Below are 23,044 nucleotides of genomic sequence, written 5' to 3'. Positions count from 1 at the left end.
GAGCTTAGCAAAACTAGTGAGCAAATCTGTCTGATTCAATATATTTGGTTCAGATGCTTCAAACCAGCACTACACTCACCGTCCGGACGTGTGTGATCCTTTCCAGTGTTGACGTGAGTTGGTCCTGTGCACGTGTTGTATAAAGTGGTCCTCTGAGTCCGTGGACAGCTGCAGCCACACTGGAAGTGGCTAACAGGGCGGGGCTGTAGCTCATAAAGTGGTACTCTGTAAATGACGAAAAAAAACAAGGTGAGTAATTATATATTATTGGAACAGTATTGGAAATAAAATAAAAAAAATAAAGAGTGAACCTACGTTCAGAATGGACCTAGCTAACGCTACAAATTGATAGCACTAGGCTTACACCCTATTAGTTGTTACTTTGGGCAACATTTGGACAACGCACTGTGAATGGCCTTGAAAGAGAAGGTTTCTTTGGAACTCTGAGAGACATACTACAGTCGAACATAGAATAATTTGTGTTTGTTGTCATTGTGCTTTTTCCTTCAGAAAAAGCTTTGTTTCAGCAGCTACTTTCTAAATACTTGGGAAAGGAGAAATCGTTTCCTCTAGCGTCCAGTACACTGAATTCAATGAGGTGTGTTATTTGCACTTTAAAACTTATAATCCACTGACTGTAGGTAAGAGCTTTTATATTTATGTCATGAATATTTTTCTACTTAACTGCTGAAAACATTAAAATTAATGTAAAATTGAGTTGACTGGTTGACAACTTTATACTTCATAAAAAATTTATACTGGAATATTTTGAAAACCATAAGTTAGTTTTAAGCTTGTTCCATGACTTCACAAAAGCTTTCGACAGCCTTAGCCATCCAAGTTTTTCTCCAAAAGCTTCATCACTACGGTATAAGTGGTAATGTCCACTCTTTAATATCATTGTAATTACGACGCCGTACACAGTATGTAGAGATTAACGGGTTCGCATCGTCCTTGAAACAGATCTAGGAGTGCTTCAGAGAAGTATTTTAGGCCCATTTTCATTTCTTTTATGTATCAACAATATCGTAAGCATTGATGAGACGGTGAAGTACGTCATCTACGCAGATGATACTAGCCTCTTCTCTGGTCGCTCCACCGCTGAGTTAGCCAATCGTGCGAACATTACTTCAGATTTAATTCAGCTATGGGGGTCGACACAAAACCACGTAAAACTAAAGTAATAATGTTTCACCCGTGTCACAAAGAGCTTCCCTTGTAGCTTCTATTATCAATGGCAGTTCAGTTGAATGCGTTCAGTCCTTCAAAACTCTTGGCATCTATTTTTCTGCGACTATGTCATGAGATACACACACTGGCTTCTTGGTTGGCAAGCTCTCGCGCACTATTGGTTTCTTGCAGCGGAATTGTGCAACATTCTCGATATCTGCTTATCTACTACTATAAAACTCAATATTCTCTTTTCTTAATTACGGTGCTCTTGTTTGGGGCACAAATACAAATGTTAATATTACGAAGCTATATTATTACAAAAGCAAATTATTAGATTAGTTTGCAAAATGCCTTATTTGTCTCGCACGGTTGAATTATTTGCGAAATTACACGTAGTTAAAATTTCTTCACTTTATCAATTCACGCTTTCTCGCTGCTATAATATATGTGTAAAGAAGAAAGACTCTGCATTGCAAATTCTTGCCAATTTTAAAAGAAACAGTCATATATGATACTCGTAATCCGGAACTATGGCATTTAACACACTGTCGCACAAACTATGCAAAACAAATGATTCGATACTAGTTACCTTCACTGCTAAGTAACTTGCAACAACAAAATGGCGCGGACCTTGGAAACATATCGCTGCAAGAAGTTCGTGACATGCTCGTGTAACAAATCTCTTGCCTTTCATTGGTGTTTACTGAACTTTGCAATTTTCTTCTTTCATCTTCTTCACTGTTGAACTGTTTGATATGTTAACATATTACATTGTCACATTATCTATTTCTGTACAATCTTTTTAATTCCCCTAAATTGCTTGTTATACATAAAGGCTGTCTCTTCTAAAATTTAAATATTTCAACTATCCTAGTAATGTGTTCCCTATGCTCTCTGTTTTGTTCTGCGAACAGCCCATTGCTGTCATCTGGAGGGGGCAGCCACCTCGTCAAGCTGCTCGCTGTAGTAACTTTTTGTGACTGCTGCTTTCTTTCGCAGAAAGATAAATAAATCATTCCGTTGAATTGAACTCTGTGACTAAGCAACAAAAAATGTCCCAATTCTATTAGCTGCACCTTGGGACATCTAAAGAAGCCAAAATCAATGTATTACACACCGCTCTGAAATACACGGCCAATTTGCAAGCAGTACTTCTGCGAAAACCTCGTCAACAGTAAAACTGACATGTAAACTACAAGCTCTATCAAATTGTTGGCTTCAGTTATTTAAACAGGTGCAGTTTACAAAACTGAGATATCTATTTTTGGTGCAAAGCTACGGATTTGTAAACTTTTGCTTGAACTTTTTTAAAGACCTGCCAAGTTCAGCAATGTTTATAAAAATCCGAGATCTAGCTTAAATCAACATTCTGCTTCCCACAGTCTGTAGAATCCAGCTTTTTCTACAAGGTACAACAAATCATTTGAATTGGTTCAGAGGCTATTTAGTGAGAGCATTTATGCCCTTTGCATGCACTCGAAAGAGAAATCGCAGTTGGCCCCAAGATAAACCATCAACTATTTAAGGTTTCTTTCATTTGCAAGCATGTGTCAGTGTTTGCGCTTAATAACGTGCTGTTTTGATACACAATTCATTTTTTTGCACTCAATTATGTTTTCATTCATGACAATGCAACACAAGACAAAAGAAAGGAATGCCCAAAGGAGCTGTCAGCATGCTGGCATGATAAAAAGGAAATAGGATTTGTTGACCGTTATTCAATAATAAAAAAACTATAGTTGGGACATTTGGTTCTCTCGACTCCGTGAAGTCAGGACTCGGAAGATTTGCTGAAAAGTCGGGTCCGTACCGCTAAATTCGGGACAGTTGACAGTGCTAGTCTTGACACCATTGCTGCTGTCACGTTGACATCACCGATGAAGTCAACGTGAAGCTAGGGAATTCCCGGCACTTTGGCAGACTGTGGTTATTATGTCTGCGTCTCTGTGTGTGGAAAATATCTAGAAGTCTCGGCAGACAAATTGATCATGTTTATGTACGAATGGGCAATGTAGTCTAATATTTAGCAATTTGCTAGACTAGGAGCTGCTAGGGATTGCCTCTAAATTACTTCACTTGTCTTATCCACAGACCTGCTACCTGGGAACTAGTATTCCTGTAACCATGCCAGGGCCTCATACGTGACACCCCCTTACCCTGAAAAAGAAAAGTGGAGCCTGGGTCATTGCCCCATAGGCATTTAATGATCTGGCCACATTCTTGTACGATTACATATCTTTCGTTAGGTTAGACCACCGTGAACGCGCATTTCCCTTTGCAAGGAGTCCACAAAGGCTAACAATAACCGGTGGGACACAAACGGAAGTTAGGCACGCAAAACACTTAGAGGAAAAGAAGTGAACTTTCTGTCTCTTGCCGAAGCTTTGGGAGTCAGTAAACATTTGAGGGACTTCAGCACCGTCTTCGTTTCTTCTAAAATTATTTTCTGCTTTTTCTATCCACTCTCCGTTCCCCGTCTCTTCTCCAGGCACACCTCGATGCCTGGACTCCAGGATAGTTCAAACCACGGAGCGGATAGAATCACTCGCCGCGTCAAAGCAGTCTAGTTCCACTACGTGATGGCACAGATTCAAACATACGCGCCGCTCCTTTTCCTCCACAAGTGCAACGGTTTTAGCTTCTACACGCCAGGTATGTTAAAAGCCGCATATTGTTGAGAATGCTACTGCGAAGGAAGGGATGAACCACTTGGAAGTGTTATTTCGGAAGCAAGCGACAAAAAGTGGCAGTGCAAGCAATAAGACCAATGTATTTCAGTTATTTCTTGTCGCTGATGTAGCTTTCAGAACGATGCACTGATGGTAACAGAAATAAAAAGAAATTGTCACTCAAAACAGGAGCAGCAAACAAATGCACCCACCCATCCACCCGCCTACTTAAACACACACACACACACACACACACACACACACACACACACACACACACACACACACACACACACACACACACACACACACACACACACACACACACACACACACACACACACACACACACACACACACACTAATTGTCACGCTAGCGCAAAGGGCTGGTCGGGCAGCTTCTATTCGAAAGATTTTTTTTACGGTACGTCATGACTGTTTTTTTAGAGGTAGAGGGGTGATATAGAAGGTCTCGGGTACCTTGAGAACAATTGGGTCAGAAAAGACACCCCCAGAAGAGGAAGCGCACGAAAGTCGCTTCGATCGCGCGCGTCAGAGTGACGCGACCTCGGTTGCTCTTACAAATTCCTGGGGAACATGGACGCACAGCCACACACGGGTTACTTTGCGGTGTCCTACGGTTAAGGTTACGCCGAGTTACGGCGCGCGCGCGAAATTTCCTTTTACTGTTTCCCGTGCTTTTACGCCAACGTGCACTTGAACGCGAGAGCCTGGCAATGTACGTCGACAGAAAAAAAAGCACAACAGAAATCTAAGCAACTTTACTACTCACGAGCTATTTACTTGTTGCACGCCGTATGAACTTCTTCGAATGGTCACATAAGAAACAGACCCGGTCAGTTGACATTCACGGGAATGCTATTTAACTCGTTATTACTTTCAAATGCAGATAATAATAATAATAATAATAATAATAATAATAATAATACCGATGATGATGATGATAGTAATAATAAACTCTATGACGTGACTACCACCAGATCCGTGCCACGTTCCGAAAACCACGCATTCTCGAAAAGTCGTAATCACCGACTACCATAGCTGACTCCAGCTCGAAGCGAGAACGTGCGCGTGCGATCGGGCTCCTGGTCGGTCGTTTCCATGCGTGTCAGTGCAGAATAAGCGATAAACAAAAGAGCAAATAAAATACCGCCGCTGCGTGTAACAAGCGCAAATTGTTAATGTGCACCCCCTCTCCCGATGCCCCTTCTAGAAAGAAGCGGCAACCAGTTTTACGAGCGCTTCATCTGCTTAGCTCAGAAACGGCAGGGGTCGCGACCTCTCCAGAGTTCGCTCAACCAACCTGGCCACCGCGTCTCCCTTGCGACGTCCTTGTGCTACGCAGGTACAAGAGCAAGAAAGCAGGCACGAAAACTTCGGCTACACTCCACGAAGACACACACAGAGAGAGAGAGAGAGAGAGAGAGAGAGAGAGAAAGAAAACTAGCCGAGGGATAGCGTCGCGGTCCCTCCCATTTAAAGGTCCCGTCCGAGGGGACCACCTGCTGTTCTGGTTTCGCTTCGACAGGGGCAGCTGAAACGCGCTCGGTCGACGCGGCGGCCATTTTTAAAGTTTCCGGCCGCGTGCGCCGGAAGCCGCGAGGACTCTTCCCCCTCTCCTTCCGTCGATGCGCACGCGTTTCGGACCCCCGGGCGTCGCAGTGGGGGCGACACGACGACACCGGTCGCGGTGCGTGTCGGTTCGATTCGCACAGATGTACGCACGAGCCAGCGGACGCCACTTCACGCGTGCGAGTGGACACGGTATCACATCCGGTGGTCTCCTTTTTTTTTTAATTTCGTGTTACGACTGAGCGCGGCGCGATGTCTTTCGATTCTGCATTTCAGATGTGGATGCAGAAACGACAGCTGTAAACGGAGCGACAGCTGCCGCCGCATAACACGACCATTCACTCTAATTAAATTGTATACACCTATACACAATGCATTTAGCTATGTATACATCGACACCTATATATAGATTCGTGCGTACATAGCGAACTGCGTACAACGTATAACGGACTGCATTTCTTCGCAAAGCTTGGGAATTAATACCTCAGAACAGGTGTCGTCCTCAGCATTCGTTTCAAATGGATCCGGGTTGCGAACCCCACGGCTACAATTTGTAAATTGCAGTATGGGTCATAACGTTTCTACTTAAGAAGTTGATTACTGAACTTTTGTTAATTTGTTGATTATGCATTTCCATTTTTTTGTGCAAGTAGTGTCCGCCGCATAGACTAGACCACCTCATGAACTAGAATTGAGCTATGTACCACAGGCAACCTATAAAAAATTTTGAAAGAGTTCGCTGAAATATCCTGTATATGTATGTACGTATGTGAATGAACGCACGCGTTCAGCTGTTTAAACGCTAATATTAAACGAAGGAGAAGCAGGAGACCAACAACAGCACCCATGTGCTCTTCAACACATTTCTCTTTCCGGAAATCAGTCACTTAACACAGGAATCGCCCACGATACTCTGGGATATGTGCACACGTTCGATCCCCGCCAAATGCCCCTGAGGGGAATCTCTGCCCAAACCCACAGCTGATGACGTCGCCTACATCGAGGGCTATTAGCCCCCAATCCTCGGTCACTGATGACCATCAATCGAGGAAAACCGCAACATCAGTGAAACACCGACGCCTCCTGCCTGCGACGCACTCACAGAAACACGCCCCTTTCTGAAAATAATCAGAACCGCGTCACTAAAGAAGAGGAAATGCAGCCGTTCTTTCGTTTCATCCTTCTTTCGGCGTGCATTTGCCAGGGAAATATAGCGCAAGTAGCACATTGCGGCGGGGGAAGCTTAGTCTTTCTGTTCTGCGTTTGAATTGCACGCGCCTGTGCCCGCGGACGCGCCTCATACCAGGCCGGACATACGCCTTCCTATGTGGAAAGAGGAGCGGAGAGGGTGTGTTACAATAGGCGGCGCCATCTGTTGTAGAGGCGGAGCGGCAGCAGCAGCAATCACGCAACCGTGGAAACCGTATGGGCATGTGTGACCATTCGCATCTGCTCTTAATGTGTGTGTGTATATGTATATATGTATTCCGTAAAGCAGTAATAATGCCCCAGAAGCGGTCTCTCGTTAACTCGACGCCGGAGAGGACCCCGCAGTCTTTACGCGCAGGAACCTTGAGTTTGTGTGATTGCTCACAGAGCGTAATCTCTGTTGCTGCTTTAATCTATTATTTTCTATGATGAGGCTGTTTCGTACTATAGCTATGTAGGGATGATGTACGGCGCTTCGCAAAGTTTCACGCGCTAATTGTCGCGCCGTTTAACGGTGGGAACCTGACCTCGCTCGAGGTGGCCTTCTTGAATGGTCGCTCGAAAGTCTAGCATTTTTTTGGCTATCGTACTCGACGAAACTTCGGAAGAGATCCGATAACCTTTCCAGGCCTCTTTAATTTTCCCTTACGAGGTCCCGGGTTCAATTCCCGGCCGCAGCGGCCACGCTGCGACGGAGTGCAAGGGAAGCTCGTGTGCTGTGCTTTGGGCACACTTAGGACCACCCCACCCCCCTCTTCCCATTTTCCCCATTTACGCCGACTCTAGGACCCTGCGTACTGCTCTCGTACGCGTTAAGCGCAATAAATAAATCAAATCAGTCTACTTTATAAGTCTGTTAGGCGCATAATAGTTCTTCCTGCCAATAGAAGTTCAGCAAAATAAGAGGTTGGAATTTCCAATGGATAACATGATAGTGATAGTCACGAGAACTGACGTGTGTCGAACGAACCTGTTTTCTGGAGGAAATCAGCAGCCAATGGAATACAGCAGAAATGCGATTGCTACAGATTCTCTAATTTATCGCTCGACCTTCCTCTTTTTCTTTTGGAATACCTCAGAGACCCCTAATAAAGGAGTATTACATGAGGGGGTGAGCTTCTAGTCAGCGGACGAATTCAGACAGTAATGTCCTGAAACTAGACGCGAGAACGTTAACTCGAGCGTGTAACTTTTCTGAAAGGAGGCGCTCGGGCGGACCAATTGATGGCACGCCCTGCAAGGCTAGATCCGCTTACAGCCTTATACATCTTCCTACTCCTGGAAGCGTGTCTTACAAATGTCTACCTGCAGTACAAGTACAAACCGACAGTCCCGAGAATTAGCGCTAAAGCTTTTTAAACTCCGCATACGTAATTAAGGGACCTAAGTTCAGACAAATCCGCGAACTGTTCCTCATTAGAGAGGGTAGAAGAGGCCACCATTCGAACTAAATATATGAATTTTCGCGAACACAGCTATCATATAGTAGGGACTGATGTGAAAAACAAAAATGCTTTAAAAATTAGTTTATCTCGATGACAGAGAGAACGATTACTATTCAAACCAGGTGATTAAAAGCCTGCGCAAGAAAAAAAAAGAGAAATCTTACATTCATCGTTCCGATCGTCAACCTATTTAAGCCCACTACAGGATAAAAGGCTATCCCAGCGATCCCCAACACACTCTCTGCATGCAAATTTCCTCAATTCATTACACGTCCGAATACTCTGAAGGCCACGGCTGCGTTTCCTAAACAAGATGTGGACGAACACATTTCGCGCGGTTCCAGATATACTATACTAGGAGAACTCTGTCTGCACGCCTTCGGCCTTCACGTTCATCTATTGCTCCAAAGGAATTTAAGCAAAGGACTGCTTTGCTCGGCACCACCAAAACGTGCGGCTAAAGTAATAAAGCTGCACACACTCGTGGCGGAACTCTCATTCAAAGCAGTCGCGAAGCGGCTGCAAATAACACACCGGGCGACGTGAGAAACATCTGCATCTGTCGTTCTTTCTGTTGTCCCCTAAAAAACCGAAAAAAAAAGTCCCTTTCAGACCGCAAAGGAATTCTTGCATTCCTCATTATTTCCTCCGAAATCCGGCCGCTCCGTCGAGGACCACACAGTTCCCTTCGTCTTTCTTTCAATCACCTGCCTACACTCGCCTGCCCTTCTAGTGGTTTCGCCTCAATCCCGCAGTTCCCAACAGGAGGAGCCACAGCCGGACGTGCGCCAACGGCCGAAACCAACAAGCTCAACACGCCTGCAACCATCCAATCGCGGCACCTAACCCTTTCGCTGCGTCGCACACAAGACTGACAACGGCCTCCCAATGCATCCACCAAACGAAGTTTGGGCCGTCTCAAAAAGGCGCGCACCCTCCCATTTGAACGTGTCTCATCCTGAACACGAACAGAGAGAGAGAGAGAGAGAGAGCGAGAGAGAGAGGAAAACACAATAGAGAGCGAGAGAAAAAGCGCCTCTCAATACCAACGCAGCCTTCCACGCAACGAACGAACAGCCCGTGGTAGGCCTGACGCACCGCTTTGCTCAGCGCGGTTTGCCTTGCAGAGAAGCAAACAGTCGAAACGATACGCGCCAGCTTTCGAATGAAACCAAATGTCCACACAGACGCTGCAAGAAAAGGCCGAGACATTGCGTCCGTTGCGGCCGAGAAACTATGAGCGGCGTTCCTTTAACCCGAGAGCCGAGCTCCACCGACTTCTTGCGCGCAGACGCAAGGTGCGATCTGGAAGCCGAGTCGAGCCAATCCGAATGTCGCGTCGTCGCGAAGTCTTTAACAATAACAATGCGACATCTCACAAAGGCTGGATGGGAATATGTCGCCCACTCCCTGCCTGTCTAGCAGACTGCTTCCAGTGGAGAGAAAAAAAAAGGCAGGGGGGAGGGGGAGAGGAAGGCTTCCGCACTCGGCATTCCATTGGTGGCTTGGTCGGTCTGTTCTTTCCACGCGGCTGATTCGCATACGTCGCCCTTTCAGTTGTATATCACGCCGGATGGGATTGAGCGAAACACAGGACCCAGGCGTCGCTGAAGTGCGAGAGGGAATGAGAGGGAAGGTAGGGTGCACCTTATGGGAAACTATGGCTGGTATGTTTCCCCGAGGTTTCGACGCAGCGCCGTCGGTGGGTGACGCTCTCCCATTTGTAATCTGCGTGTCTCCGCGGTGGATTTCATTCAATTCTGCGTATCTGTCTTTTCTTTTCCTAGGCTGCCATTCTATTTAACACCCATCGCGGAACGCGCCGGCTTTTCGGTGTCGGCAATGAGGCCCCGGGTTCATCGACACCAGGGTGCCTTTCTTTCTTTCTTTTTTTTGCGAAGGAGAAGTCGTATTACGCATTCCGAATGAGCGAGTACTCGAGCCTCTCCGTATCTGCTTTAGTGCTGCTCTTCTTTTTTTGTGTGTGTTGGCATGTGTGTGAGAAAGAGTTTACGAGAAGACAGGGCGTCGCAACGATCCTTGAATAAAAGAGTGGACAGTCATACCTGCGCGGAGGCAAATTTTTCAACCATTCGTGCAGTGGTCTCCTCAGTCCTGAACGGTTCTCGACCCCTCTCTTCTGGAACACGGGCGGTTTCGAGGCACGGTCGTAGCGAAACAGGCGTTGCCAGCGTGCTTTGTGTGAATAGCGGGAACAGTCCGCGGATTGTTGAAATGCGCCTGAAACTCCAAACTAGCCCCCAACGAGAAAGAAAAAGAAAAGAGAGGTAGAGCTACACATATATCACACTAGTGCTGACAGATGGACAAGGTACGCGAGACGAAGCGCTCTCTCTCTCAACTCATCTTTGTTGGCAAACGAAAACGCTCCTATACGGGAAAACGCCCGATAAGATTGCAGGCAGACAAGGAAGTGACGTTGACACGCATGCAACCTTGCCGCCTCGTATTTATCTTCCCATATCAATAAATGCACTGCTGCTACGGCTGACAATTTTGTCAGCCGCTACTACGGCGGCCGAACTACACCCCTCGCCCGCCCCCTCTCCACAATTTCCCAGAGAAGGACATAGAGAAATATCCAACATTACTGACGCTGAGAAAATACATGCAGCGGAATAGACGGCAAGCGACACGAAGCCCACGTTGCAGTTTCACGTTTTCAAGTTTGTAATGATTTTTCACACTGTTCGCGACTCGCAGCAGGAGAACACCAGTCGCACAACTCTGTTGTCCGGGACCCATGTGAATTGAACACAAGGTGAACGAGGCTGCTGCCTTGAATGCGACCGATTTGGCAAAAAAAAAAAGAAAAATAAAGGCGGTGGTCACAGATGAAAGAGACAGGCACACTTGCGACACACTTCACTCACCGGCCTCACAGACCCAGTTCGCACACAATGTACTATACAGAAGGGTGACTCCCTGTAACTACAGTCAAACGGCCACTTTCCCTGCTATATATTAACAAAGTAGCAATGAAGAAAAGATGACTTTTGGAATCCGATGAATCCTGCTCCAATCTCGGAAGCGAGGCGAGGCGAGACTTGTTCGCATTTTGCACGTCCCACCAAAAGAAGGGCTTCGGGACGGTGTAGTTACGACACAATGGGCCTGTCGGCGGTGCCGCGCGAAACGGAATTCCCAAAGATCGCGCATTTGTATTCGAGCGTGTACGGGCGACACATTGAAGAAATAAAAAAAAAGCAAGGATTACAACGGATTGGGGGGGGGGGGACCTACGAGTGACCGACATAAACTTTTTTTTTTTATTCTGCCACGTTTCAGGACGCTGAGCGGTTGAGTCAAGTACGTTTACCCTACGGGTTTGCAAACCACTCGAAGATCGCGGTTTTGGGAGAAACCCGGAAGAAGGGCCATCCCCGGGATTACGCGAATTCGGGAACCGCGGGCTCGTTTGCCTTTCGCAATGGCGGTGCCTCCACGCCTTCGGAACGGTGCAGCCACAAAGGCGAAAGAAAGGTTCCGAAGATTGTTTGAGCCGCACTTACGAGTGGTATATGACATACACGTGGTAGGTAGGCCTCAGAATAAGATCTTCCGTCGCCGGGTTGGCCAGCTTTGGAGTGGCTACATTGTCGGCTAGTAAGCCTACCCCGAAGCCACAGCGGAAACTGGTACGGCTTAGTTTGCAATTCATGACGGTACGCGCGCGCTTAGGATTCATGGCGACACGCATTGCATGCTGCATGGCTCCCTGCAAGTTCCCCTGATTCGTCTTTTCTCCCAGCCTGCATTTATTACTTCAAACGGTCTTTGCGGCGGTTTTCCCCAAAACAAGGTATATGGTCACTATGACAAACGAATACATCATGCACCTAACCAGAAAAAAAAATAAATACTGGAGGGCGTTTAAGCTTCGTCGCTGAAAGACTCCTGAATGCTTTTGACGCCTCCCGGCAAATGCAGCTAATGTAACCGTAATGTTTTCCTGGAAACGCTGACTGCGAACGCTCTGCACGAAGGCGAGCTTTCTGGTTCTTTATTTGTTTCCCCCCCCACGGCGGGCACCGCCGCTGCCGCAGATGCGCGCGCCATCTAGATGGTGTTGCAAGGAACCGAACGTGGCGCGCCGCACCTACTAAGACAGACCTCAAACGGCAGCTGGAAAAGTGGTTTGCGTTCGACTTTCCGCGTAAGAAAATTACGTTTTCTCGTATGTTTAAATTACAATTCGCCGCTATCATGTCTGGAGGTAGAGTGTGAGTCATACTTTACGAATTTTTCTGACGCATTTTACTTCGAGAAATTAAATTATTTCAGTAACGCCTCGGTGCCATGCGCGGCGCCTGCGTGGATCGGGATCATTTTTCTCATATGAACAACGACGCCGACGCCAGATATTCGGCGACACGGTGCCCTTAACGCTGTCGCGTTAGAAAGGCGACAGAAGACGCATACATGCCTGCGAAGGAACGATAGGCATGTATTAGGTTTCGCTGTCTCAACGCTATTTCTATCCGAGGACAACGCACTCCAAATCACTGCGTAATCTTACCCTAACGCGGGCGTCTCATTCGATGCTAGAGCTTTAAAAACTGACTGCATTTTTTAAAGAGCTTAAAGAAATGTGGGAACGTGTTTATCTTCCTATTATTCTTCTAATTTTCTTTAACGCGTACGAGACGCTTACATTTTTTTCCTTATCATTACTCGTGCCAGTAAAAACTTTAGGTGCCATAGTAAGTACACCAGCTTCTCAAGTCGCGACCACAAACTCCCCCACCCCTCTCTTGTTCTGTACTCAGTACAACCGAGCTGTTCTGGGTCGAGACTGTCATAAATTGTCCCGTAACAATTGCGCGAGGATGAGGATAAAAAAAATGCAGCCAGATAGCGCGACAGACACATTGTTTCTTTCGTGGGTAAGAAACGGCTTTTTTTTTTCTTCTGACGCTTCTATTCACAGGAAAGCACCGCGACTCCCCTTGACGGAAAATGAAATAAAAAAAGTTACGAGCGAAATGAAAAAAAGAATAACAGAGTCGCGGCGGCAACAACAATGACCTAATCCAACCCGAGCCACGGCTCTTAGCCAAGTGAAGTAACGCCTGTATATATACAACGCGTGATCGCCATATGGAGGTCTGTCATTGCACCACAGGTAAAGGAAATACTTAAGACATTCTTAAGAACTTCACAATATAAACAAGTACCTAGTTTCTTGGGCAATTAACTCCGTTACCCACGGGATCCCGGGTGGACTGGAGTTATTAATCGCCGCCTTAAGTTGACGGATCACGCCATTTGTAGAAAATATGATTTAAAAAACATAATTTGTATGTGTCGTTCCAAGAGCGAGCTTTACTCCTGGAGCTCATATGCATATGAATGGTGTGCTTTTTCTCAGCATTTCATTGGACGATCTAGACGTAGATATAAGATATTTCAATAAGGTTGTGAAAAAAAAACCGGTCTCGATAAGGTTGATAAGGAAAAGTTACCTTAATTCTGACAATATCGCAAAATAAAAAAAGTGAAGCATACAGCCTCACAAATCTTGCAGTTAATCAGCTCATATCAGACTAGCATTGCATATCAGAGCGGACACTGCGACATCTTCTCAGGGAACTTCGTTGTGATGACACAGAACTTCGTCTTCGCCCGTTACAGTATCGCTCGCTGTGGGGCCTCCAAAATATACGCACGGACATCGACACATCTCTGAGCCTTCGCATTAGATGTGCGCAAGGCCTCGCTCCACGAATGAGCACGTCCGGCTCCCAAATACTGCCGCACAAGACCCGCGAGTTCCGATACGCATGTGGTGGGAAAGCTGGCTCGAGCTTTTAAGCGGTCACTGATGTTACATTATGACAGCGAAGCTGTATATGTCGAGCCGACTAGTCGGGCCGTCTGTCGCCTGCACGCCGAAAACTCCTCCGACACAACCCTATGCGCAAGCACGAAAAGAAGAAAGTGAGGCGCACGATTGGCTGCGCCAGTAGTGACGTTGTTGCTCTCCTTCACAGCCGAGCGCGAGCGCAGCAGTTTCTTTCCGGCTCCGAAATGGGTAGGCGAGGCGTCATACGTACTCCTGAGGAGCAGGCAGCTTTCGATCAGCAACGCCGCGAGCAGAACCTGGAACGAGTTCGTCTACGCCGTGGCGATGCTGCAGCTCGGGCACAAGAACAGGCTAGTGCAGCTAAGCGCAAGCAGCAACTGCGTACCGAGGATCCGGAAGCCTACCAAGCCGTCGTTTGATCGACTGTCGGGATTAACCGAGTGATAAACACCGCGGCCGCACGTTTCAGCTTCACTGGTTAATCATCTATGCGGAGTGCTTAGGCGATGATTTTTTTTTTATTTTACGTCCAAGTTCGTGCATACAAACCCACTAAACCCCACACACAGAAAAAAAGAAGGCGATTCAAAAGCGGTTGACATCGAAGAAAGCCAATATCTTCTTGGGCGCATTGGTTGTTTACACTTCACTACTTTGGGATAGTTTAAATTCAACCTCCCTTTTTGCGCCAATTAAGCATTATTACTGCTCCGTACGTATAGGTCCATGCTACCTTGGTGCGTCTTTTTCATACCAGGCTTCGTTTCGGTGCCTTTTTTTTTGCTGTCCTGCATGCGTTAGAAATATTCGAATCGTAGAAATTACCAGACGAAAGTGGCTAGAAATCCCGAACCCATGCAGCCCAAATCGACCTGAACTCGCCAAAGAACATCGTGGGCCTAATTGATAAAGCTTTTTGTTCGTAAGTGCTCTTGGCCATTGACTGGAAGCCTTCGCCAATATGTCCAGAGTCAAGATTGGCTGAAAGTTTCTCTTACGAACAATATACTAGAGCGAGAACTGCTGTGTAAATACGGGCCCTTGTCTGGGAAAAATGGCAAGCGTCCGAGCGCCGTGAACAACTTCCGATTAATACGTGTTTCTACGAATCATGACATCAGCACACGACGTCATTATGACGTCACGATACGGCGGCTCGCTGTATTTCTGCCATCACCGCAGCCCCGTCGCTTGAACACAGAGACAACAACAACAACAAAAAAAAAAAAAAAAACGCGTGCTGCACTCCTGTAGGCCCTGCATTGACGAAAATCCCCTATGCTAGAATCGTTCGTAAGAGGAAACGCCGGCCAATCCGGACGCAGAACGTATTAGCAAAGCCGGCCAGCCAGTGGAAAAGAGCGCTTACGAAAGAAAGGCCTCGTGATATCGGCCTCTACCAGCAAAGTACTTGATACTTTTACGTGCCAGAAACGTGCGGTATATTCTACAACATAGAAAAATGAGTGGGAGTATTCCCCGTACTGGTGTCACAGTAAAAATAGAAAGAAATAGACTATGGCATTGCGAACACGGATACTAATTAACACTTCAAAGAACCGCCATGTGAACATCAAGAGGAAGAGAAATTTAAAAAAAAGGAAAAGAAATATAGTATTGGTGTATGCCGCGTAGTGCTGCAGTGGATGGACAAGCTGCCGCATTCGTAACGCGTTCACCAACCGGGGACCTGGTTGCCCTTCTCAGCTGTGGCTATGTTTTTCGCTGTTATCCTCTTATGTCTCTGTTATGGCAGCTCAAGCGAGACAATGCAGCTGCGGAAAAGACGATTGTATAACTTTCTCGCACCGCCTTTCCATCACACTTTTGTTCACGTCGCGTCGAAGGTACGCAAGTGGCTCGAATACTGCGGTTTAATACATTGTAAATTTAAAAAAAGAAGACGTAGGCGGGCGCGGGGTCAGGTGGGGGCATGGGGCGTTGTGCTCACTTTATACATTATACTACTCGGCGGGCAACCCAGGCAACAGAATAGTACCCGCCAAAAGATGGATTGGTTTGTTGGTGTAAAATCAGCAAAGAAACAGGGTAGTATATTTTTTGAAACTGCGGCAACTTGCATCGAGAGCCATCTGGAGGCTCCGCCACAAACAACGCCGAGCAGACGGAGACACGGCGTTTTATAGAGTTCTTCGTTCATAGGCAGTTGCACAAATGTGGTTCAAGAACTCCGCGTCAGACTTTGGGAAAGCTCTGGGCAACTTTCTGTCGTGGGACTAACCAACCTTCTAACCTCTCTAATGATGGACAGTAGACGGATTTGTCTGAACTTAGGCCTTTCGCCATCCAACGGCCATGCGCGGGCTTCATGCTCAAGGAAAGATCGGTCTTTCAGATAGAGATGTACCTGAACGCCATGTTAATGATCCCTATTCTATCGAGAAATAGAGCTGTAGACGTTACAATGGCCCACCCTGTAGTGCGATTACACATGACAGCCCAGAATTGATGCAGCGTCGCACCACATGACGAGGGCACCCGCATTGTCATCGTCTGCTTATCGTCAGCCTCGCCCGATACAGACGGCATTGAGGCATCGTCTGTATCGCGCGAGGCCCGACGACAAGCAGACGATTTCTCACTGTGCCCTCTCTCCCTTCCCTCCTCTCATACGACGCCCGCAGAGCTCTTTCTATTCGCCTCTGACGCAACCTGCGGCCATTCATCCGACAAACTATTTTGTATACGGAGGCGGCCATGGAAGTGCGCTGGGGAGAGCGGACATGTGACAACACGTGTAGCGCGTCTGAACCTGTTACCGCTTGGCCTTGACACGGGCAGACGAAGAACGTTGCCCCCTCCCAGCCCAGATGGCGTGCAGGTAGCAGCCGCGCTACGACATCGCGAAGCCAATCTAATTTGCAAAGACAAAAGAGATCGGACCAAACAACGATCCCCAAAGAATACAAATGGGGAAACGATCGTTATGCAATGCTTTTCCTTCCTTTACCAACTACCAAATAAATACTTCATAGATTTGCGAGTACGATCAGTGCCTGTTTTAATTCAAAAGCCTGCTACAACCGCGACCTTTTTGTGACGCATCCACTCCTATTTCAAACGCAAGATTTTCCACGGAGGCTTCCTTATATCTACGGTACATGAAAGTACGTCGCCTGAATATACGTTGTAGTTCGCCTATAAGTGTTCAATGGATAGAGCTGTATCAGCGAATCACTCTTTCTTAGCGGCGAGGCTCTCAGAGAGCGAAGTGCGAAGGTTGGTACGAATAGATTGCAAAAATAGCATTACTTGTGTAGCGCTGAGCTCAACCAGAAAGTGAGATGATATTTGTTTAACAATATAGAGAAACATCCTCACCCAAATTATGCTCGCATATCTGAAACATGACAATTAAATTCTACGTTTCATCTGGCTTCATTACCTGTCACTCAATATATATATATATATATATATATATATATATATATCGAAATTTAATCGTATCAATTTCGTGTAAGCTAATATCTGAAAAAATCCTTTCGTGTCCTCTTGACCCAACTTCACCGCCCGATGATAGTCGAGCCGACCTTTCTACGCAGAAAAACAACAAAGCAACCGACCAGTCATATGTGAAACTTGCCAAATTCGGCCACTGCGAATATTACATATGCAGACGTCTCGGAGAGTTTTCTGCAGACGGAATCACCCAGACTGGAGAACTCCAAGATTAAGACTCGCAATGCTTTGAGAGCCGTATCGCACTGAGAACGGCAACAAATGTTATAGCCTTCGAATCGTAACGACTGTTTACGGGCTGTATCGCACACAGATCAAACAAGCGTTGAAAGGCAACATATTACGATGATCGTGACGCGAACATTTCTACACACTTTTCGCATTCTGTAGCTAGCTTTTGAAAAGCCACGCTTTTTCGCAGAAATCCCATATGGTCGCTATCAACTGTAATGCCTTATATCTAATGGGGTGCTATATAGTAAATGAAACACTAAATCGTCCGTGCAAGTGACGTCGTAAAAATAGGCAAGGGCAGCGGCACACGTTCATATAGAAAACATATGGGCCCGCTCAAGAGAACAAATGGTTACAGACAAAATAACGCCGCAGGTCTGCTTTTAATATCAAATCTAAAGAATGAATGGTTACAGAGAGAAAAAAGAAAACGCTGTACGTCTGCTTTTCAAATCGAATCAACAGGGGAAGGGGGGGGGGGGTGGCGCCAGAGGAGCAGACGAAAAGTTCATGCATGAGAAATAAAGATGGCGCGCGCGCGATCCCGCCGCGCCATCTGGCGTTCCGCTATAGTCTACACTAAGGCGTTTGTCTTTCTAAACCGTGTGGCGTCGAGAGGGCGCCCTGCTCCTCCGTGTATATAGTTTTCTTTTTTTAATGCGCAGGCACAGAAGAGCTGGAACCGGGGATTCGCCTGCTGCAGCAGACGTGCGCGCTCAGCATCTCTCGCGGCGCATTGTCCGTCTGCTACCATAAAGAGCGCGCGCAGGCGTCCCCTAATTTGCATACGTGGTTGGCGGAGAAGGGTGTGGGGAGAATAAGGGCTGGAGAGCCTCGCAGATGAGAAATGGTCCCCACATGGGGTTCTACGGAAGAAATGCCGAGAAAAAAATTCAGTGGCAGCAATGATCAGTAGGGCTTAGCACTAGAAAGCTGCAGTTTTTTTTTTTTTTTTGCCGAAGGAAGAGTTGTAACACAATGAAATGACACTGGTTTGCTTTAGGTCATCTAGAACTGTCCAGAGCTACGGCGGACATGCAGATGATATGTCTAAAATTGATTTAATGCGAGAGGACGAAGTGAAAAGCTGCGGGCTTGAGATGGTCATGAAATGTCAGCTGTGGCAGTGTTGTGTAATGTAAGGTATGGGATAAAATTTTGCAAGCTATAGTTAAAACTAACTTAAGCGTGTTCATTGAAGGGTTTCAAGCTTCTGTGAGCAGTACAATCACAGTACACATGTAAGCGCTTTTGCGTTAACTTCGCTTTTCCAGAGAAACGTACGGACCTCACAAGGGGGCTAAACCACCGAACGATCAGCTGCTGGAGGCGCCGACAGCCAAAGGTGAACCACTGGGTCTGAACAGCTGCCATGACAAGGCGATTGAACACGAGAAGCATCACTTTCAGGAGCATCCAAGCACAGAGTAAACCCATAATGAAAGCATCCCAACAGGTACAAGGAAATGGTGAGTACTTCCGTCTTGAGAAAGTTTTTTTCAGACCTTACGGGATTACTAAAGCGTAGTTTACGAAGACAACGTATTACTAACATACTTCGTGCTAAACGGCACAAGCAAGAAGGCAGCTGTTTCATGTAAAAGCTGCGATGGAGACGACATAAAATATCGTTAAAGCAAAAGTGCACGAAGGCGAAGACAGTAACAACTCAGCAGCCAGGGATGGGCACACATACTTTTAAAAACATAACGTGCATCTTGCCACATAGAGGCGGGGCGCACGTAGCACGTGACGTTACAAAACCTGCTCTTTCACGCCCGCGCATGCGCAGTAGCGCGTGCTGAGACACTTCCCGCACGTAGACACGCTTCTGTGGTGCATCTGCCGCAGCTTCTCTCTAGCAGACGGCTGTTCCTTTTATTTCTACGCTGCTACCATCTTCCCGGCAAACCTGGCGAGGTCATAGCAGTACATGGAGACACCCCGCTTATTTCGTCTCGCTTACTTACGTCACTGCATACGCGCCTACCCTCGCTTATTCCTCCTCGCTGTCGCCATAACTCTACGCAACAAAGCGATGCAGCCGCTGTTACCTCTCTCTCTCCCCTCTAGTTTCCATTCTAGCAGACGACAACAAAGACAGCAGACGGCATCACTCAAGCGCGCACCACACCACCGCGGTGTGCAAAAAGCCAGGCAAAGACACCGGTACCTGGAAGCGACGAGAAAGGCACAGGCAGACAGCGTGGCGTTTTGTCCGGTTGCGCGGAGAGCCCCGCTGCTTCGAAACAAGCGGGCCGGCTGGATTAAATGACGTCATGCGTGACGCCACGTGCCGCGCGACACGCGCCCCTCGTCACGACACGCTCGCGAAGCTGCAGCCTGCTGTCAGGCCAGCCGCCATTTCTTTTTCTTTTTTCCCATTTTCTCCCATGCATTTCGATTTCGACTGCGACGAAAAACCCCGATGTTTGCGCTTCGCGACCGTGTCGTCTGCGAGGGCACTACGCACACGCACATTGCAAGGCTGCGGCATCCGTTTGCAGCGCCCGTCGTCTGCTTGTTGCTGCTCGGCGCTTTGCTCCATCTGGCTGCAGTTTGCAGTGCTACATTGTAAATTAGGGTACAGGTCACGTGTCTAGCTGAACTGGCGAGTTCAGTCGCTTCGAACATATTTGTTTCATGTGTCCTCTTTCGCGATCTGCCGTGAACAAATCAGTGTTCACGCCACATTTCGAGGTGTCAGGGAAACGCCCTTTTCCAGAACATCAATTCCGTCCACGCCCCACACTGCGCCTTTTAAACAAAATGGCGCCTTTTAAATGAAATACGTGATTGCTATTTCATCTAAGAAGGCAACATTTATATTTCATACAAGTCTACCTTGCAATATTTGTGCATATACTGGCATGAAAGAGCTGTGTGTCCTTAGAAAACGTCGGCTGATAACACGCAGTGAAACAAAAAGAGCATTCAGTGCTGCCGCGATCAGCAATAAGCAAACGAATACGCGCACTGAGCAACAGATAAGCCTGAACGCCAACGGCAGACAGTCATCATGATAGCGGGCATCCGCTCTGAATCATGGTGGCGACCACTAGACACTTATAGTGTGTGTGAGTTGCTTATGTGTTCCCATATTGTAGCCTAGAATCCTGCTTACCTGCTTTATTTCGTAAACAGCTGTGCTGTTGTGCTCCAGGCGCCATCTTGTGACGCCTTCTTCCACCACAACGCGTTATCTGACGCCACTATATACATTCATGATTGTGCTCTTGCCCAGACGCTCTTACACAAGCAACTCAATACCGCAAAGCACGTTTTTGCGAAAACAGTTCTGCGCGGCCTGGCTCAACTCAACGTCAAAAGATGGCGCCACCAGCTATGCTTGGTCACGCCTGCGTCACCGCCATTCTTCCTGGGAAGAGCGAATTGTAGTGCAGGAAAAGGCACAAGAGACGCAAGAAGACACAGGGTTCATGCGTGTACGGCCACGCGCAAACTCTGAAGTGCCTCAGGAAGCTGCCTGCTGCCTACAGAACGAGATAGACGAGTCGAACTACAAAGCGAAAAACGATACTATACGATGGAAGCTGTAGAGGAAAGGCTTAAGCTCCCCGACTTGTTTGCATGGCGGCCCGTGTGTAGAGAAGTGACAGGGAATGATTGTGGAGAGGAAGAGACGCTATTTTCTGCAGCTCTTTAGGGAGCACGGATCAGCGCCTTAAAGTGAAAGGGAAATCGGCTGGGTAGATTTCAGGAGCCGGGGCGGGTGGGAGAAGAGAGAAAGTTAAGAAGATCAGCGGGTGGTTCGGATGTCCGGCAGAGGCCTTAAGGTCGAGGGGTGCCCGGCGCTGAACGTAAGCCTCTAGGGGGGTATTCGCGTGCCGGTAGGGGTAGGGTGCCTGAATACACCGATCCGAGGGTGGTCCCGACACAGTGAGGTTGACCACTACTCTACGGCGGTACTAATCGAGAATGCTGGCTCGACTCGTGGAAGCTTACGCTGGAAAAGAGGAATGAAATAGCTAGATAAAAAAAAAGAAAGCTAGAAAGCGAATCTGCCAATGGCGCGATTAGAAACCACCGTCACTGTTTAGAGGCTCCCGAAGCCACTAAGGGGACTATTTATAAAATAAGTTAGTCGTGCAGTACTGCAGCGACATGTTATTTCTTCTCCTCTATGCTAGTCACGATAACAGCTTTCGTTTTCAGTGTTTGCAGATTGAACATTACCATTTTGGTGCAAATTATTATTATTATTATTTGGTCGGAAATTATATAAACGTGAGGAAAGGAAGCAAGCAGCTTGCAGGCAACTGTTATGGCGCAACTCCTGCCTTCTCACGAAAGAGAGGGCAGAAATACAAATGCCAAAGGATATCTATAAGAAAGACGCACACAGACAAAAAGTGCATGCGTCAGTCGCTACACATGAGACATTTCGGTCATCAGACATAACAGGCCTGCAGCGGTAATCAGACGTAAGTTTGGTCAGCGCAAAACTGACTGCATACTCGGAACAACCCGTCGCTCCACATGGGACAGAACTTACGTAGAAACGTGCTTACACTAAATAAAAAGAAGCATTGCGGTCATTTCGAGAACGCGTCGACGCAGAAGCCAGCAGACCACAGAAGCCATCAAACGCACGCAGATGGGCAGTGCTAGGCGGGCGTCCACCAAGACACGACGAGCACGATCGATCCGACAACTCCACTGCGGGGGTCAAAGTTCAAACGGGCCGGTCACCAACTCTTTGCCTCCGCTCTACGCCACAAAAACGAGTAGCGGCTGGTGAACTTGTGTCTAGCCACCCAGAACCCCGCTACACCCAGACCGGCTTGTCGCATTCATACTATAAAGACCCGTCTCGACACACCGGTAGTTCGTCGGGGTGGCTCTAGGGGGCGCCACAGGCAGGTGACGCTCAGCGACGCTCGGGGATCTCGACCCCCTCCAGCGCGGCCCGAAACCGTGGCACTCCTACGGGCGGCTTAGCTATCTCTCGCTCCCCCACGGGTCTGATCTTTCTCTGTGCTTAAAAGCAGCCGTTCAAAGAGCCCGAACACCCTTCTCTTCAATTCACGTACCCCTGTGCTGCCCTTAGACCACCTGGGGCGCATGTTTACTGGCCCTTGTGACTCGGACAGCGGTCTACGAAAAAAAAATAAAAATAAGAAAGTATAGCGGGGCGGGAAGGCGGAGACAAGAAAATTTCACGGGAACGTGGATGCGATGGGTTTTACCGATACGAAACTGCTCGAATGTCGATACGTATCTGTTTGATACGCACGGTTTCCTAAAGCCGTCGTTCCCGAGACGTAAAAGGGCGCAAATTACGCTTAATACCATCCGGTTAGGTTCGCATGGCAAAGTATCGCATAGTAGAGCCACGGTCCACGTGTGTCTAAATATAGCAATATACTCAGTGCAGAGAACGTTGCCTGATA

The 23,044-nt window shown here is 47.4% G+C and overlaps 2 protein-coding genes across 2 annotated transcripts in view; one reads left to right on the top strand and one right to left on the bottom strand.

Moving 5' to 3' along the window:
* The window catches only part of LOC142563701 (G1/S-specific cyclin-D3-like), a 59,433-nt gene that overhangs the window by 5,487 nt on the left and 30,902 nt on the right, over positions 1-23,044 (bottom strand). Inside the window, exon 4 of the mRNA XM_075674300.1 lies at positions 80-225. Within this exon, the coding sequence (XP_075530415.1) occupies positions 80-225 (146 nt within the window). The remainder of the gene's footprint in view (positions 1-79; positions 226-23,044) is intronic.
* The window catches only part of LOC142563700 (uncharacterized), a 130,526-nt gene continuing 125,845 nt past the window's right edge, over positions 18,364-23,044 (top strand). The window contains exons 1-2 of the mRNA XM_075674299.1: positions 18,364-18,773; positions 18,905-19,099. Coding sequence (XP_075530414.1) covers positions 19,097-19,099 — 3 coding nt within the window. The 5' untranslated portion in view covers positions 18,364-18,773; positions 18,905-19,096. The remainder of the gene's footprint in view (positions 18,774-18,904; positions 19,100-23,044) is intronic.

The sequence above is a fragment of the Dermacentor variabilis genome, chromosome 11, assembly GCF_050947875.1.
Source record: "Dermacentor variabilis isolate Ectoservices chromosome 11, ASM5094787v1, whole genome shotgun sequence".
Taxonomy (NCBI): Eukaryota; Metazoa; Arthropoda; class Arachnida; order Ixodida; family Ixodidae; genus Dermacentor; species Dermacentor variabilis.
The sequence above is the reverse complement of the archived record's forward strand: the minus strand, read 5'-3'. Positions and strand labels throughout refer to the sequence as shown.